General features: G+C 39.2%; 1 protein-coding gene across 1 annotated transcript in view; it reads right to left on the reverse strand.

Moving 5' to 3' along the window:
• Window positions 1-234: 234 nt before the first annotated feature.
• The window catches only part of TWF1 (twinfilin actin binding protein 1), a 29,766-nt gene continuing 12,432 nt past the window's right edge, over window positions 235-17,568 (reverse strand). The window contains exons 3-9 of the mRNA XM_026648762.2: window positions 16,657-16,835; window positions 15,288-15,383; window positions 7,258-7,362; window positions 5,193-5,318; window positions 4,854-5,004; window positions 4,280-4,401; window positions 235-1,764 (exon numbers count right to left, since the gene is read on the reverse strand). Of these exons, the coding sequence (XP_026504547.1) occupies window positions 1,594-1,764; window positions 4,280-4,401; window positions 4,854-5,004; window positions 5,193-5,318; window positions 7,258-7,362; window positions 15,288-15,383; window positions 16,657-16,835 (950 nt within the window). The 3' untranslated portion in view covers window positions 235-1,593. The remainder of the gene's footprint in view (window positions 1,765-4,279; window positions 4,402-4,853; window positions 5,005-5,192; window positions 5,319-7,257; window positions 7,363-15,287; window positions 15,384-16,656; window positions 16,836-17,568) is intronic.

Below are 17,568 nucleotides of genomic sequence, written 5' to 3' on the forward strand. Positions count from 1 at the left end.
TATGAAATGATCGAAGACCTGCAAACCCTTTATATTTAGATCTTTAAAAAAACCTAAGTCCCATTAGTACTGGGATCCTCAAACTGGGGGTTGTGACTCCTCAGGGGATCGTGAGGTTATTACATGGGGGGGGTCACCAGCTGTCAGCCTCCACCCGTAATATTGCTTCTCCTCCAGCATTTATAATAGTGTTAAACATAAAAAATGTGTTTTTAATTTATAAGGAGGGTCACACTCAGGCATGCTGTGTGAAAGGGGTCAGCAATGCAAAAGTTTGAGAACCACTGCATTATTAGGAATATACTTTGACCACTGGACCATTTGTCACATTTAAGCACATTTTAATTATTTAAGCTCATCCAGAACTTAACTGACGTGTCTAATACTTGATTTTCTTACCTATTTATTATGAAATGTGTATTTTTGCTATTCCTATTGAACAGATTAGATCTAGTTAAAGCAAATTTAGACTCTCCTTGGCTTATTTTAGTAGCTGATTTAGAAAAACAATAAAAGGACTAAAGTGAAAGCTATTAAGTTTCTGCCAGCAGGTTTTTTTAAACAAATTGAATGTTTTGAAATTAAATAGCATGAACATTTACAAATCCAAGGAAAAAAGCTGCCTTCATAATGTATTTATTATATTGCAGTAGAAATGGCAAATGCACTGGAAAACCATTTGTAATCAATTTGTTTTCTTTCAAGAACTGATTCAGTATCATGAAGCCTTTTACTAAGCATAAACAATTTTGCATCAGAGTGTACAGGTAATATAATTTAACAGCATGATTTAGAAACATTTTAATATAGTGATTTTAGAGCAGCTCCATAATTGACTGAATGCATTGACTTATGCAAATTTGTAATGTTTTACTTGATCATACAGTACATAACAGTTTAAGGGTGGTATAAAAGTATGAATAATTCTAGTGCTTTCAATGTCAGATTTCTTTAAATAACAGTTCCACAAAACTAGAAGTTAATTTCAAGCAGCAAAACCTCTGTGTGAAAAATAATCTAGCTATTCCTGAATATTTGCATCAGGTATACTAGTTTCATTCAGCTTCTCTATTCAGAGACAGACATTACATACAATAAAATGTTTTCCTTCATGATGGCTGCAAGGAAAAAAAAATAAGTCTTTATTTGGAACATTGCTACAGAATCCACTCCTGCACATCTTTACTCAAATGAGTACTCTCATTAGCTTCAGTGGGCTACTCGTGTGAGTAAATGTTTGCAAATCTAGCCCCACAGTGACAGTTAACCCAATAGTAAGAACTGACTGCAGATTACATAGAATCAATATTCAGTACAGAGATCAGGAGTTTATTATAAAGTGTATAGCTATTAAATAATTAAAAATAAAGCACTACTAGTTTTGTAATCCTTTTCTAGTTCTGAACTGATGAACAACTCTTCCACAGTATATGAACAATATAAACTCTAAAATGGCAGAGCCAGATAAGTGCTATGGAAAAACAAGGCTTATTTCTAGCATATCTCGGTGTGGAATGATTTCAGCTCATTACTAAACATTGGAATTTTTCATCTCCTATTGTAGTGTATTATTACCAGTGCAAGTAATAGATTTTAATCAGTAGGTGTTTCAGAGTCTGCAGGACCCCTAATTAGTCTTCGGATTCCCCTTTTTCCTGCAGGACCTTTTGGCTTAGCAAAGTTTTGTTTGTGTGCATGATGTTTTGGATGAACCTCTTCGTAAAGGAAGTCAGGAGTTAACTCATCACCATTCTCTATTTCAATCTGCCAAGGAGGATAAGAGACAGTTAAATGTATTTCATGATTTTTACTAACAACTTGTGAAAGAGTTTATATTTACTGAAGCACTAAAACGATATTCAAACAAACATAAGCAAGAAAGTTCAGAGTTCAAAGTGAAATGCTGACCCTTAATTCATGTGTGTCCAGCGCCCTCTACAAAACTGAACATAACTACATTTCTTTTTGAGTTTGTCAGACCCTTACTGGTATGCAGTTTTCGTGGTTTAGCTTCCCATTTTGTTTTTCAGGAGTACAACACAAATGTATCTCATGTTGGAAGAAACTCCTTCAAATCTCATATTCTATCACAACCTTTCAACTTTTAGTAGAAAAACAACCATTTTACCTAATAAAAGTGTTTTAAAAATAATATTTGTAAAGGCAACCAATATACATGTTGCTTTCCCTGCAGAGAGAGTAAAATGGACCTGAATGATCTGCAGCCTAATGCAGCCCAGCCCAGTGTAACTATTCAGACAAGGAAGAAACTATAATAAATTAAAATCTTTACCTATAAAAGTGTCAAAACACAGCCCTGCCTGGAAGAAAACTATTGTTCTCAAGCCAAAATCCACAGGTTTTATTGTATGAATTTAGATCTCTGAAAAATTCTTTGATCCTGTACCACTGAGCATTTAGAATTTCCTGACACCCCAACCAGGGCCAGTAATAGATCCATCAGCAACTACTTTGCAGCAAGAGGTCAAACAAATCCTCAGGAATACTTTTCCTAGTCATTTCAAAGGTCATGTCAGGGCGTTATTTAATTTTAAAGAAAGGAGAGCATATTGACCTCTATCTAAGAAATATGTATATACAAAGTTACTTTTGACATAGCTTCAATAGATAAGCATTGCAATGAAAGAGAATCTCTGGTTGCTATTAATCCTGCCATGATTTTAATACTGAAATGTGATCCACAGAAACAAAATTAAAAAGCTCGCCCCCATTTGTAGCATCTGCAGTTTAAGAACATGACCTGATGTACTGCAGTCCTTGAAGAGCCCCATAGAATATTATCAGTTCTTGAGTTTAGAAGCAATTTTTTCTTTATGGTAATACAGGACTGGAATTCTTTATAAGAAAAGACATGCACTTATTTACAAATCCTAGTTTGCACTAATTAAGGTGCTTAAGATAGCAATTAAAGTTACAGGGTCACTGCCTAAAATTAATTGTTTTTGAAAGTGTAATTTTTTTTATCATGAAAGTGCAACTTACAAATGTAGAAAATTTTTTTAAAACATAACTGCACTCAGAAATAAAACAATACTTTAGAGCCTACAAATGGAAGCATGAAGGAGCATGTGAATGTTTAGCGCATCTAGCACATAAATATCTTGCAACACCAGCTATAACACTGCCATGCAAACACCTGTTTCACTTTCAGGCGACATTGTAAATAAGAAGTGGGCAGCATTATCTGCTGTAAATGTAAACAAACTTGTTTGTCGTAGTGACTGGCTGAACAAGTAGTAGGACTGAGTGGACTTGTATGAGGTAAATTGAAAAATACATTTTCTTTTGTTTATCTTTTTTACAGTGCAAATATTTGTAATAAAAAATAATATAAAGTGAGCACTGTACACTTTGTATTCTGTGTTGTAATTGAAATCAATATATTTGAAAATGTAGAAAAACATTGCAAAATATTTATAATAAATTTAAATTGGTATTCTATTATGGTTTAACAGGGCAATTTAAACTACGATTAATCGAAACTTTTTTTTAAATCTAGTTAATTTGTTTTGCATTAATCGCATGTATTAACTGCGATTAATTGACAGCCCTAAAAATTTTGCTTGACCTCATAAACCATTGTTAGCCAATGCATACAGGCTACACTCACGTATTAATAGGTATTATACACATGGTATATTATATTAACTGTGGGGTAATCATAAATTGTATTATGCCTTCTCTTGCTCACTTAAGTATCCCACAATACCATGTAAAAGTACAAGTCAACATTTTGCATAGGCAAATGGGAAACCTGTCAAAGGTAATATATGTAAATATTCTACCCTGGTAGAGGTAGGGGAGTGCCTTCATGACCCAACTAGTTTGGAATGCGGTGTTCGAAAACAAGAGATAAGAGGGGTATACCATGGTACCAGTAAAACAAGGTAATTGGAGAAAATTTAGTCCTAGGGGTGACGTATACAGTGCTTCTTACTTGTAAACAGGTCTAATATAAACAGAGGTCGTTTTGGGGGTGTATTTTGGGATCACACATTCTGTGTAACGTTAACTGAACATGCAGTGAGAACCTGCTTCCCAGAAGGACTGGTGATGTATTAAACTTTCTTTCTTGTATCATATTGTTTTCTTTATAGACAAATTGGCTCAGCTTGGTTATTTGGTCTCAAACATTTTTAATATTGACACGCAAGTCCATTAACCAACAAAATTCAGCCATACAGAAGATAAAACTCAAGATAAAGGAAATTAATGTTCTTCCCTCACTGAACAGATATGGGACCTCTAATATGCTTACCTTTCTAATTATCTGCATCCACAGTTGTCTTTCTACAATTTCTAACAGTGGGCTCTTGCAACTAGAGTATAGCATCCGTTCTCGAATACTGCACGTATACCCAGGCATAGAGTAGATAAATACTGCAGAATGAAAATGGTGTAAGAACTATTACCTTAAAATCATGACTTGTGACAGACATTTAAACAAAATATTCTACAAAGTCTGAAGGGGAAGAAATAACAGCACTACACTTCTTTAGTTACAATGTAAACTTATAAGTGACCAATGAATGGAAAGATATTGGCCAATATTTTCAAGTGAACAATGGTTTTGGGTGCCCAACTGGAGACACTCTAAAAAGTTCTTGATTTTCAGAGTGTGTTCAGCACTTTCCAAAAATCAGGCCTTCTTAAAGCAGTTTCAAAGTCTGACACTCAAAGAACATTGAAAATCAGTGGCCACTTTTGAAAGCCTTGACCACTGAAACTATGCAGCAAATTTTATCATTTACATACCATCTTCCCCATCTCAAGATTACTTCTAAGTTATATGAAATGAACAAATGAAATTTCATATATAGGAATTCTCATACCTATGGATTCCAAGTAATCTCCTTCATGGGAATGCTTATAAAGGAAAAAATGATAGCGTGCAGAATCCTTTGGAATCCTGTTTGGCAAATCCTTAAGTTCAGTATGGAGTGTGCTGGCCAAAACAATAGTTTCATTTTTTATATCAATTTGCTGTTAAACAAACACAAGTTAGAGCAGATACAGAGAGCAGCATAAACAGAGAACCTGATATGAGAAAACAGATAATTTAGAATCCTATTCTGAATTAAACATTTGCAGTACATATTCATACATGCACAATTTAAACTACTGTATAATTGTATTCTGTACAATAATTAAATGCAATATTTTGTACTTGCCAGTTGCACATAGTTGAGCTGTTTATTTTTCAGTTTTTCCAAAGCCTGAATAGCTTCCTTAGCCAAAGGGAATGCTACTCCTTGCAGTGTCTGATGCTTGGTATCTACACCGACTTCCACTTGTACCTGGAATTAATATAAATCAGTTTAATTATAATCTAAAATCGTCAAAGTATTCACACAGATTTTAGTCTCACAGTAAGTACTATTTCATTCTGCATTCAGTGAGTGACAGAGATTTTAAAAAAATGACTAAAATGGCATTGCCTTACTCAACAGATCTGTTCCTTTTTATGTTTATAGAATCACATCTGCTTACTTTTCAAAAAACAAAAACAAAAAAACCCCCACAATTTTCTGTTTTTTTATATCATTCTCCCATAACTCTAAGCTCTCTGCAGTGCTGAAGTATCAACAGAATAATTAGTTAAGTTGCAATTTCAGAATCTTTAATACTGATGATTATGTACAAACCAGAAAGAAAACAGCTTGACTTTCATATTCCAGGTGGAATCCTAGTGCTGGCTGGCAGTTAGAAAAAAACGTATTTTCTTGTAAACTTAGCAGATTTGATATGGAACTCATCAAAAGCCTACAAACATGGAAACCAATTATGTCACTTAGAGTCACTTTTCAGAGAAGAACTATTGTCCACATGTGCAATGTTCCATAAAATGAACTCTGTGCTCTGTATTTTATTTTCCAAATCTAACTGATCAGAATTTACCTCGGCAGCTTATTTATATATAGACTATATCTTCCAAAGCCACACAAGCATTTTCCTGTGGTTGATTTATGTTCATCATCATCACTGAAGTACAACATTAAAAGGGCTAGACTTGAATCGAAATAAACCCAAGATGTTAATATTAAAATCAAAAACTGAAGTTAATGCAACATTAAAGTTTAAAAATCTAAAATCATACAAAACAGGAAATGAAAAGATTAAAGTATTTGGGGCAATGCTAAATCACACTGCACATATTGTATGTGTTAAAGTATACATTTAAATCCCAGTTAGTAACTAAAAATATGACATTCTTTGTGCTTCGGCTCGGCAAGCCAGTCAATTGACCAGTCAAGTAATGTCAGTTGACTGCAGCCAAACTGTCAAATATTCCAGCAAGAATGTCCTGATGTAGGCAGCAGCCTCTGTTAGCAAACCTACTTAAAAGTCTTGATCACTCACATGATCACTCACTACCTGCTATTCACCTATTGGGGGGGAAAGGAGAACTAACTGAAAGCTGAGCCTCATGTTTGGTTGGTATGGTCAAGTATGTATGTATAGCTTTATTTGTATATCAGGCCATCAATGTACATAGTGGTTTACAGACCACATTAAACAAGTTAAAAGACACGGTTCCCTGCCTTGAAGAGCTTATAATCTAAACTGACTAGACAAACATACAGAAATCAACTCGGAAGGGAGCAGGAAAGGGAACAGAGGCTTAACAGCCATTAAACCTCCTCCCCCAACACACAGAAAAAAGATGGACAACCACTAAACTGCTTAAAGAGTTGGACTCCTGCCTACTAAGCAGAAGTGCATTTAAAAATGGCTTTTCCTTTTATATTTGCTATGTGTTTTATTTATTTATTCTTTTCTTTTGTAACTGTTCAGTCTTGAATAACGTTCACATTTAAATGCTAACCTAACATTACTGAAAAAGGTGATATGATTATTCTTTCATTTGTTATAATTTTCTTTTCATTGTGTTTCATGTTTTTCTGAGCTAACATAACTCAATTAGGTTTTTTTTTTGGGGGGGTGGTAATTGGGCACAAGTATCTATCTAAGGCTAAGTCTTATTCTTTTTTGTTACTGTGCTAATAAGTTAGTACTTGAAAATATTGGATCATTTTTTACATTATTTGACCAGTCAATTGGCCAGTTATTTTTTGGACTGGTCAAATGCCCAACCCTAGTCTGTGTGTCCCTGTCCCACCCTGCAGGCTTTCTGAAAACTTTCGACTTGTTTGCTTCTCTCCTCCTGCAAGCTTCCTCTTACAATACTTCAGGAATTCTCCACTCATCCCCCTGCCTGTCTTCCCAATGTAGTACCTCATTAATCTTAATTTGCCGAAGTTCCTCTTCTGCTGCAGTTAGAGGGGCAGGGGAGGACTGTGATATCAAGTATTTTCTGTATCCATTCAACGAAACATCATCCTGAAAAACACAGAATCAGTATTTGGCATCAATGATTCTTCAGTTAAGTTTTCTTTGAAGATACTTAATACTCGGAAGGAAGAAAGGGAAAGAACAGTTAATTTACTTTACAGAATCTGTGGTTCTTTGATATGTTTAGTCTGTGTGGATCCCACTCTAAGTGTGCATTCACCTCATGAGTACGAGACCAAAATCTTTGAGTCTTTTTGGGCCCTGCATATCCTCATGACCTCCCCACATGAGGGCATAAAGGGCAGAGTGGCCAGAGCCATCCCTCAGTTCCTCACTAATCCAGAATCACAACTAGAGAAGACTGAAGAAGCAGATATAGGAGTGAGTTTGGGGATCTACATGGACAGAACATCTTGAAGAACCACAGTTATTGCTGGGAAGTAACAATTCTTTCTTTGAGTATTTGTCCACATGGATCCCTCTCTAGGTGAACAGCTAACAGTACCCCATGTGGAAAATGGAATCAAGAGGTCCTAGCTGTCACTAACTATGATTGTAACACTGCCTTCTCAAATTTGGCATCTGATCTCAAGTCCAGGTCAAAGGCATGGTTACAGAGTCAGAATTTAAGGCCAGAAGGGATTACTAGATCATGCAGTCCAGTGGTTCTCAACCTGCAGCCCAATCAGCACAAAGCTGCAGCCCATGTGACATTCTCAGGGCCATACAGACAGTATTGGATGTGGCCCAAAATGGTAAATAGGTTGAGAACCACTGTGGTCTGACTTCCCATATATCACATGCCACCATCACCACACAGCGCACACACACTAAATCCAACAACTGAAATTAGCCAAAGAATTACAGCCCACAGGAGACTAGACTTTTATGTGCCACAGGCAGAGAATAAGAGTGCTTGAGGCCCTTGTAATGGCAAGGAAATGATTATGTGAGATATACACAGATAATCCTGACAAGTGACCTGTTCCCACATGGTGCAGAGAAATGCAAAAGAAAAACCACCCCAAGGTCACTCGCAATCTGACCTGGGTGAAAATTCCTTCCTCACCCCATATATGGTGATCAGCTAGACCCTGGATATGTGAGGAAGAATGAGCCAGCAAACCACCTGAGAGAGAGAATGCTCGGTGCCACCCAAGAGCCTTGGCCCACCCCGCCCAGTGTCCCATCTCCAGCTGTAGCCATCCCTGATGCTTCAGAGAAAGGAGATTTAAAAAAAAAAAAAAAAAAAAAAAAAAAAAACTTCAAAAATACACATTAGGGGAAAAATCCATTTCTGGCCTTGCTGGTGGCTGGCAGAAACCCTATAGCATGAAATTTAGGAACAAAGCCTCAGGGCTGTTGAGCCATGCCCCCACTATCAAACCAATCCCATCATACAAACTGCACTCATAAATTTGTCCAACTCGCTCTTAAAACTAATTAAGTTGTCTGCCCCACAACTCCTACTGGGAGGCTGTTCCAGAACCTGACCCCTCTGATAGTTAGAAACCTTCTTTTAATTCCAGCCTGATTTTGTTCATGACCAGTTTATATCCCTTTTTCTTGTACCAACATTATCCTTTAACTTAAATGGCTTTTCACCCTCCCTGGTATTTACCCCCCAATGTGTTTATACAGGGCATTCATATCCTCTCTCAGCCTTCTTTCTGCAAGACTACACAAGCAAACTCTTCCACTTTTCTGTCATAAAATAGGCCCTCCAGCCCCCAGATCATCCTTATAGCTCTTCTCTGCAATTGTTCCAGTTTAAATGCATCTTTCTTGAACATGGATGATCAGAACTGTACATAGTATTCCAAATGAGGTCTTACCAATGCCTTGTACTTCTTGCCCCAAGCGGCTTCCTGAGGAAGAGCTCTGTGTGGCTTGAAAGTTTGTCTCTCTCGCCAACAGACGTTAGTCCAATAAAAGATATTACCTCACCCACCTTGTCTCTCTAATATTCTGCAACCTACATGGCTACAACTACACTACCTTCCAGATGTCAGATATGGGAATATTCCCATAAATGTGCAGAGGAGGCAGCCTGAGCTCTGGTTGACTGAATTGATATTTCGGGGGATGAGGTACACCTGCCATGAGGGAACAGATTGAAATACACTGCATAATAGGGATGTAACCTTAAAATTATATCCTTTAACTGATTAAAGGGAGAGGGGCTGGGGGTGTTCCAGCTGGCCCGGGGTGGGGGCGGGGCCGCTCCTGCCAGCATGCAGAGGGTTAAGGTTGGTTAACGGTAAGCCTAACGCTTACCGGTTAATATTTTACATCCCTACTGCATAATCCATTTAAATAATCTCTGAGAAGATAAGGATTGTCCCTAAACAATATTATTTAGTGCAATAAAAAGATAGGAAGCTTATCTAGAAGGCTTTCTTTGTACTATTTAGGCAACATAGCAGGGCCCTAGAAACATCTATGGTGGGGAGTTTCTTCTCCCCTGGAGTGGAATGGAGTTTAAGAATGATTCCCCCAGTTTTCTATCAACTGGGTTAAATGGAAAAATGGGAACTACTTTGGGAATACATTTAGGATGAAGTCTCGACACCAGCCTTATCTTGATTGAATATGCTATGAGGAGGGTTGGCCATGAGGACTTGGAGTTCACTGACTCTTCCAGATGATAGAAAGGCCACCAAAAGGCCATCTGGAGAGTAAAGTGGTGAAGAGAGCAATCACCGAGAGATCCAAATGGGTTGGGGGGCTCCACGAGACTCACAAGCACAATACGAGATCTCAAAAACAAGGGTACTCCCTGAGTGGAGGGAAAGTTAATTTTACACTATTTATTTCTCTCCTCGGAGAGAAAATTTAAAAAAAAAAAAAAAAAAAAAAAAAATCTAGAAATAGTAGGGTGGAAGAATACTGAGTATGACTGAACCAGAGGCTCAAGGTGGGTGAGATGTTATCTTTTATTGGACCAGCTTGTGTTGGTGCAGTAAACTTTTGAACCAGAGGCTGGCATGCTGAAATTGCTGCAAGGCGGATCCTAATGAAAGTGATGGAGAATCCAGAAAGTTTCAAGTACAGAATATAGCCAAAATCTTGGGGATACGGCTCTCCAAAGGGTCACAGCTCTGCAAAGATTGAGAATCGTTTCCATTCTGAGGATTGGGTTCCCCTTATGGAGGGCTTCCTGCTTTGTAGTAAGATTTCTCATACCTACAACAAACAATCTCTCAGTAGTACTTAGCCAGCCAACTTCCAGGCTGTTAGAAGTAATGGTTTCAGGTCTGAATGTAGAATTTGGCTGATTTCTGTGATATGTCAAGTCTGCAAATGTATTTTAGGCTGAGTTACTGAATTAGATCAGTCAGTCAGAACTGTCTGGATGACTAAAAAGCTATTAAACCTGTCTGATTTTTCTTATCACTCTGGGTATGAAAGGAATTGGAGGAAATGCATACAGGAGACCCTGATTCCTGCTGGTGTGCTGAGACTACTGCCTAACACAGTGAAAAATATTGCAGGGATGGCCAAACTAGCTGACCCTCTGAGCTGCATACGACAATCTTCAGAAATTCAAGAGCCGAAGTGTGCCTGCCAGGACTCAAGGCTTCAGCCCATTGGCCCATGGGGGGGCCCCTCCCCATTGGGCAGAAGCCAGAGGCAACGCACTGGCCCTGCTTGGTCACATGGTACCATCGCACCCCAACCCACAGCAAGCTGGGAGCTGCTGCCATGGGGTGAGAGAGCGACAAATAGCTGGAAGCTGCAGACAGAGCCGCTGCTTTTGCTGCTGCCTCTCCTCACGGAGCTAAAGCAACAGCCCCTTCGTGCAGCTCCCAGTGGTTTGCTGCTGCCTCTCCACACGGAGCTAATACCTGGGAGCTGCAGGGAGTGGGCTGAGGGTAAGGGGCGGGGAGCATGACTCAAGCTGTTGGGGGGACCCTTTACATTGTGCCCCCTCCCCCCAGCAGACACCAGTCATTTCTGGCAGAAGCTCCTACCCCCACCACCCTGCCGCAGGGCTGAAGCCCCGAGCTCCACAACCCCAGTCTCGTAGGAGGGCATGAAGCTGGTGGTTACAGATGACCATGGTTTCTGTCATGAAAACCCAAGCTTCTTTCTAGTGGGATAATCATAGAATATCAGGGTTGGAAGGGACCTCAGGAGGTCATCTAGTCCAACCCCCTGCTCAAAGCAGGACCAATTCCCAACTAAATCATCCCAGCCAGGGCTTTGTCAAGCCTGACCTTAAAAACCTCTAAGGAAGGAGATTCCACCACCTCCCTAGGTAACCCAGTCCAGTGCTTCACCACCCTCCTAGTGAAAAAGTTTTTCCTAATATCCAAGCTAAACCTCCCCAACTGCAACTTGAGACCATTACTCCTTGTTCTGTCATCTGCTACCACGGAAAACAGTCTAGATCCATCCTCTTTGAAACCCCCTTTCAGGTAGTTGAAAGCAGCTATCAAATCCCCCCTCATTCTTCTCTTCTGCAGACTAAACAATCCCAGTTCCCTCAGCCTCTCCTCATAAGCCATGTTCTCCAGCCCCCTCAATCAGCAGGCTGTTGTTGAGAATAACTGGGTGTTCTCTACCTGGTCTGGCTTTGGTATCCGAAGGGCTTCCGCAATGAGGCAGGGGTATAGCTAGTGATCATAAAGTGGCTATGGAATCCTTCAGCAAATAAAAATCATCATCTGTATGGGTGATGAATATGTCTATGCTCTCAGAGGGCAGGTCCTCAATGGTATTCTGCACCTCCTTTTGGATATCTGATGCTTGTAGCCAGGATGTTCTCCTCATTGTGACTGCAATGGCCATGGATTGAGCCGCCATGTCCAAAGCATCCATGGCTGCTTGCAGAGATGTTTTTGCTACTAGCAGATCCTCAATTACAGATTTTAATTCCTCCCTGGTACCTTGAGGAAGATGCTTTGTCCCAGGTTAAAAATAAAAAAATCATACTTAGCAAACAGAGCTTGTAATTTGTTATTTGTGATTAGAGAACGGCAGAGGAATAACCCCTTTCTCCCAGAGAGCTCTAGCTTCTTAAGATCTTTGTCTTTGGGAGTAGCCTTCAAAAGGCCAGGCTATCTGACTCTCTTAGACTGCTGTGTACTCGGTACAGAGGATGAGATGATGGTGCTGGAGAACTAGTGACTTCTGACAACAAGTCTGCTGGAACTATTAGGGCTTTGATTGTCAGTGTTGGTACTGAGGGATTTGGTGCAGACACATTGGTACCAGATATAAGTACTGGGGTTGTTTTGGTGTTATTAGGTACAAAGTAGGAAGTTGATCCTGTGTCACTTGCCCCTGTATTACAAGAAGGCTCTGCACTCAATTTCTGTGGGTAGATCGAAGGCAAATAGTTCTTCTTATGCTCTCAACTAGGGGAGGTAGACTGGTGATGGGAACTATGTTTGGTCCAGTATCCTGCTCGGTCCAGTATCCTGCTCTACCTTTCCTTGGAATCTAAAACAGGAAAAGGGGGAGAATATACTAAGGAGTAGCATGTGGCTGGACACAGTCTGTTTTTTTGTCTCTGTCACTGACAGTAAGAGGAAAGTAAGAGATAGTTACAACTGATATGCCCTTTGTGTCCTTATGTTGGGGAGGGCAGCAAGACATGCACAGCCTAGGTGAAACCCAACACTGCTGTTCAAAGATTCCAGTGTCATGCATATGAGGTGTATGCACAGCCAGAGTGGGATCCACACCAGCAAATACTCGAAGAAGCTGGGATTTTTACAGAAATGTAAATCAGACGTGAAACACAACTAAGAACTTTATACCCACATTAGAACCTTACTGAATAAATATGTTTAGGGATAAAAAGCTAGAGAAGTGAGGATGAGATTGTAAGGGATGAAAATGAAAGAGGGAAGGATAAATGGATGGTAAAAAAATGAAAAACACAGGGAAGTAGAGAGAAAAATCAATGGGTTGACGGGAAAGAAGGAAAGAGTGTGACAAAGACCACAATAGATTTAAAAAAAATAGATACATCCAGAGAGAGGATAATGAAAGTAAGAGATGGCAGAACATAGTAAGCTATAAAAGCATATGCAAATAGAGAAGGAAATGTAATGCTAATATATAACAATAAAATAAATGTGATCATCTCTCTCGCTCTTCTACCCCTTCCCCACCCTGTTCTACCTGAAAGAGAACAAAGATTTCTATGCCATCAATGAATTCATTAGCTCCTGGATTCTGCTCTAAACGATTCCTTCCAGGGATCACATTTTTGCCTGGGTTCAAAGAAACCCTTATGAAAAGTGGGCTGGTTGTTGTTTTGCCTCTGAAATGAACCAAATTCCCCCAAACAAAAAGGTATTTAAAAAGGGTTCTGTTGGAGCATCTGCCAAACTTCTACAAAGGGAAGTTATCTACTTTGTAACATTTCTTCTCTGAGGATATCTTGCAGGATTCTTAGTCCCAGGCGTAGCTCAGTAGAGAGCCCAGCAGAACTCTCCTAGCTCTCAAGATTTTGGTTTTTTACCCTTAAAGGCAAGGGATAACAAGGTAGGGTGTAAGTGAGGGCTCCCTCAACTGGCTGTCATGCACCATCTCCTACCGAGGGTTAAGTATGCTTACACCCCAGTCAGTTCAATTTATTGCATGGGAGGTGAAGCACCCAGAAAGAAAAAGCCAATTCAAGAGGATCAATATGGGAAAAATAATAAAAGATGTCTCAGAAAAATTAAAAGTGCACAAAGGGGGACACTTCTAAATAGTAACCTCCAAACTCTAAGGGGCAAGTGGATTTGTGAGTGAGAATCCTGCAAGAAGATCTCTTCAGAGAAGTAGAATTACAAGGCAAAATGTTTTTCCTTTCTCTAAAGATATCATCTGTGCAGAAGAGCACTCCAACTGCAACACAAGCTCCTACATCTGCCGACACAGGGCAAAAGGAAAGGCTTAGGCCTTTGTGGCAGCCTGACAGATGATCAGAATTCACTGGGCCCGATTGTAGAATCCTTGGTCAAGAAATAATTTAAAATGGGAAGATCCTCCAACTGTTCCTAGAGGTGACTGTTTACTTTTTACAGTAATTAAGCACAAGAAATACACAGCCTCAAAACAAACTGTTTGGAAAAGGAATTTAAAATAAAGTGACACTTAAAACAGAAATGCTGTTCTGTACACATTTTATACTGTTGTTCTCTTTCTAAATAAAAGGAAAAAATATTTATATTTAAATTATTGTAGCAAGAAGAGGGCCTGAAACATAAGGCCTTGTATTAGAGGCCTGGGCTAAAGTAGTGGTCAAAAAAACTTTGCTGATATAAAGCAAATTCAGGTTGTGAGCAAGAGGCAGGCCCTGCTCACAGAATTTGGCAAACATAGGGCTGATATTGCAAAAGCACACATTCCTAAGAGATGCGAGGCACAAAGCACTCAAGCAAGCACATTCCAGAAGGGTAGTACCAGAACACCTCGATACCGGTACTTTCCCCAAAGATAACAGGAACACACTGACCCATCTTAAGGATAAGGTCAGGATGACAGCATGATGAACAGAGATGTTTTGATCGACCCTACAGGTACAAGGCAATGGATGGTGCCCCGATATGTCAGAGGGTGATACTTAACTTGTTTGTATCTGTGTATAAAGATGTATCTCAGAGGGAGTCTTTTTGTCCAGGGGGACAAAGGGGGGCAGTGGAAAGTCCTGCCACTGATTGAGCTGAGTCCATTGTCATTGGCATACATGTCTTAGTATCCTCGTAGAGTCTGCCAGGTGCTATTACCATGCTTCGTCGATAATAAACCTGGCCGGGCGCCTTCGCTACTAAACCAAGCCTTGTGGTCTTATTCAGCAGTTCACTTGAGATCTGCTGTGCCAGCTATCTGCGCAGAGCTGGAATAACACACGCACGCAGCTGAACATCTGACCACAATTATTATTTAAAATGTTTTACTATGCAACTTAACCCATAGAAGAATTTTATTATTCCTGAAAAACAGCATATATGCTGACATTAAAAATATACCTTTGTTGTTCCAAAGACTTCATCTTTAATGTGACCACCTCCAAACTCTTTCTTCAGAGTTGCCCGTGTTGCTGCATACAACATTTTTTGACGAACCTGTTATGTTGCAAAAGAGTTGCTTTTGATTTTTTTATGTACATGGAAGCTAGTGCATTTTCATGCTAAAATTATTATTGGACTTCTAAAATATTTCATAAAGCAAAATAAAAGTTACAAGAAGAATAAGTTACAATTTAAAGCTATAGGAATACACTCAGTACAATGAGCTTTGGAGTGTGATAATTTGACATGCTATTAAGCATTTGAAGGGTATGATGAGAGATGTTTTACAACAACCCAATCAAAGTCATTCTAAATTGCAACTGTTACGGTAATTTTTAGAGTATGGGGGATGTTTGCAAAAGTTACAAATAACATAGTAACATCTTTCAAAAAAAAATATCTGTTCTAGATTCTGTTGTTGCAAGAAACTGGCTTAAAAAAAAAAAGAGAGAGACGACACAGCCTACAAACATCCCATTACCCTGTTTTGGTTCAATAATGCATCTGAATAACTATTGCAACCACAGAAGGAATAAAAGATAAATACTGAAGTGGAATATCCAAGTTAAGATGTACTTAAGAAAAACTTAATTAAAAAAAATTACTGGAGCCTATAAAAGCAGCACTAAGCATAGTCACCTGCCTTACAAACAGAAATAGCTCCATAAATCAGCCCTGTTAATCCAATTTTCCTTCTTGATTAGGATGGAGTTTAAGTAGATTTAAAGGATAATGACTTTTTGAGGAAGACACATCTGTATCACAGAAAATATTCAAGTTCTTGTTTATTTTATGGCTGAATGCTTCTAAAAAGATGGTGTTTCCTTTCATGAATTTAATTAATGAAATCAAAAACTTACACTCTTCAGCTAAATAAATCTAATATTAATAAAACCTTTTATTTCAATACATAATTATCATTAAGTAGACTGTAATCTTTACCGTTCTGGAGTTCCTCGGTTACCCAATTTTTTCTTGTCCCCTTTTCTCTTCTGCAACCCAATCCTGAGACAGGCCAACAAGCCTATCTATTTATTCACTGTATTTGTAGAGCAGAAGTCCCCAGGAAATATTTTCTTGCTAAAAACAGCTGGACTCAATATGGAGCCAACGAATACAATTCCTAAATCAGCATGAAATAAATTTCAAGATGCTTGCCCACTTCCTTCCAGAGTTAAGCAGGCCACCTCCAAAACACTGCCAGCTCCTGCTCACCTGGGATTTAGACCAGATGGCCAAGATACTGCAGATAGTTTGGAAATCTGTAGCTCCTTCAGACTTTTGGACAATGTGTTTTTAACAACACGAAGACATTAATATTACTTACATGAGAATGATCTGGTGACCATGCAATGAAGATCCATTCATATCCTTGAGCATTCTGAGAATCTAATCTGTATAATACATAACATGGTTGCTGGTCTTCAAGAAGGGGAAGAACAAAGGAATCATAATCCTTTTCCCATGATTCATCAGGCTGCCTAGAGGATCCCACTACAAGCTGTTCTATAAACAAAAACAAAAACTGCAGGTCAGTGAAATGGTTTGAAACATTAAGCTTTTGCAATTAAAGATACTTATGGCTTAATCCTGCAAAGTTCTGCCCATGAGAACGGAAAACAATGGCACTTCATGCAGCAATAGGTACACATACGTATAACTGTTTGCATGATCAAGCCCTAAATTATTTCAACTCTTAAATACTAGAACATAAGAAAATATCCACCGGTTGGTCTGATTTCATCGTTGGCCTGCAAGGTCTTTAGAGCAAGGACTTGCAAGTAGATGTGGAAGGGATTTTCACTTAAAATAAATAAATCCGGTTTGGAGAGAGAGTAATGTATGTATGTACATAATAATAGCAGATAGAAAGAAAAAGAGCACTATATAAGACTCAAGTTCATGGAAAGCCACAATATTAATTATTATTTATTGTTCCTAGAGGCCCCATCTGAGATCAGAGTTGCAACAGACCTGTACATACATGCACAGAGTACGTCTACACTGGAATAAAAGACCCAGCGCACAGTTGTGACTGGCCTGGGTCAGCTGATTTGGCTCGCAGGGCACAGACTGCAGGGCTAAAAATTGCAGTGTAGACATTCAGACTTGGGCTGGAGTCAGGGCTTCTCCCCCCTCAGAGTCCCAGAGCTTGGGCTCCAGCCCAAGCCTCCACATTGCAATTTTTAGTCCCACAGCCTGAACCCCACGAGCCCAAGTCAGCTGACCCAGGCCAGCA

Source organism: Terrapene carolina, unplaced genomic scaffold (genome assembly GCF_002925995.2).
Source record: "Terrapene carolina triunguis isolate 2854851 unplaced genomic scaffold, T_m_triunguis-2.0 Scaffold68, whole genome shotgun sequence".
Classification (NCBI taxonomy): Eukaryota; Metazoa; Chordata; order Testudines; family Emydidae; genus Terrapene; species Terrapene triunguis.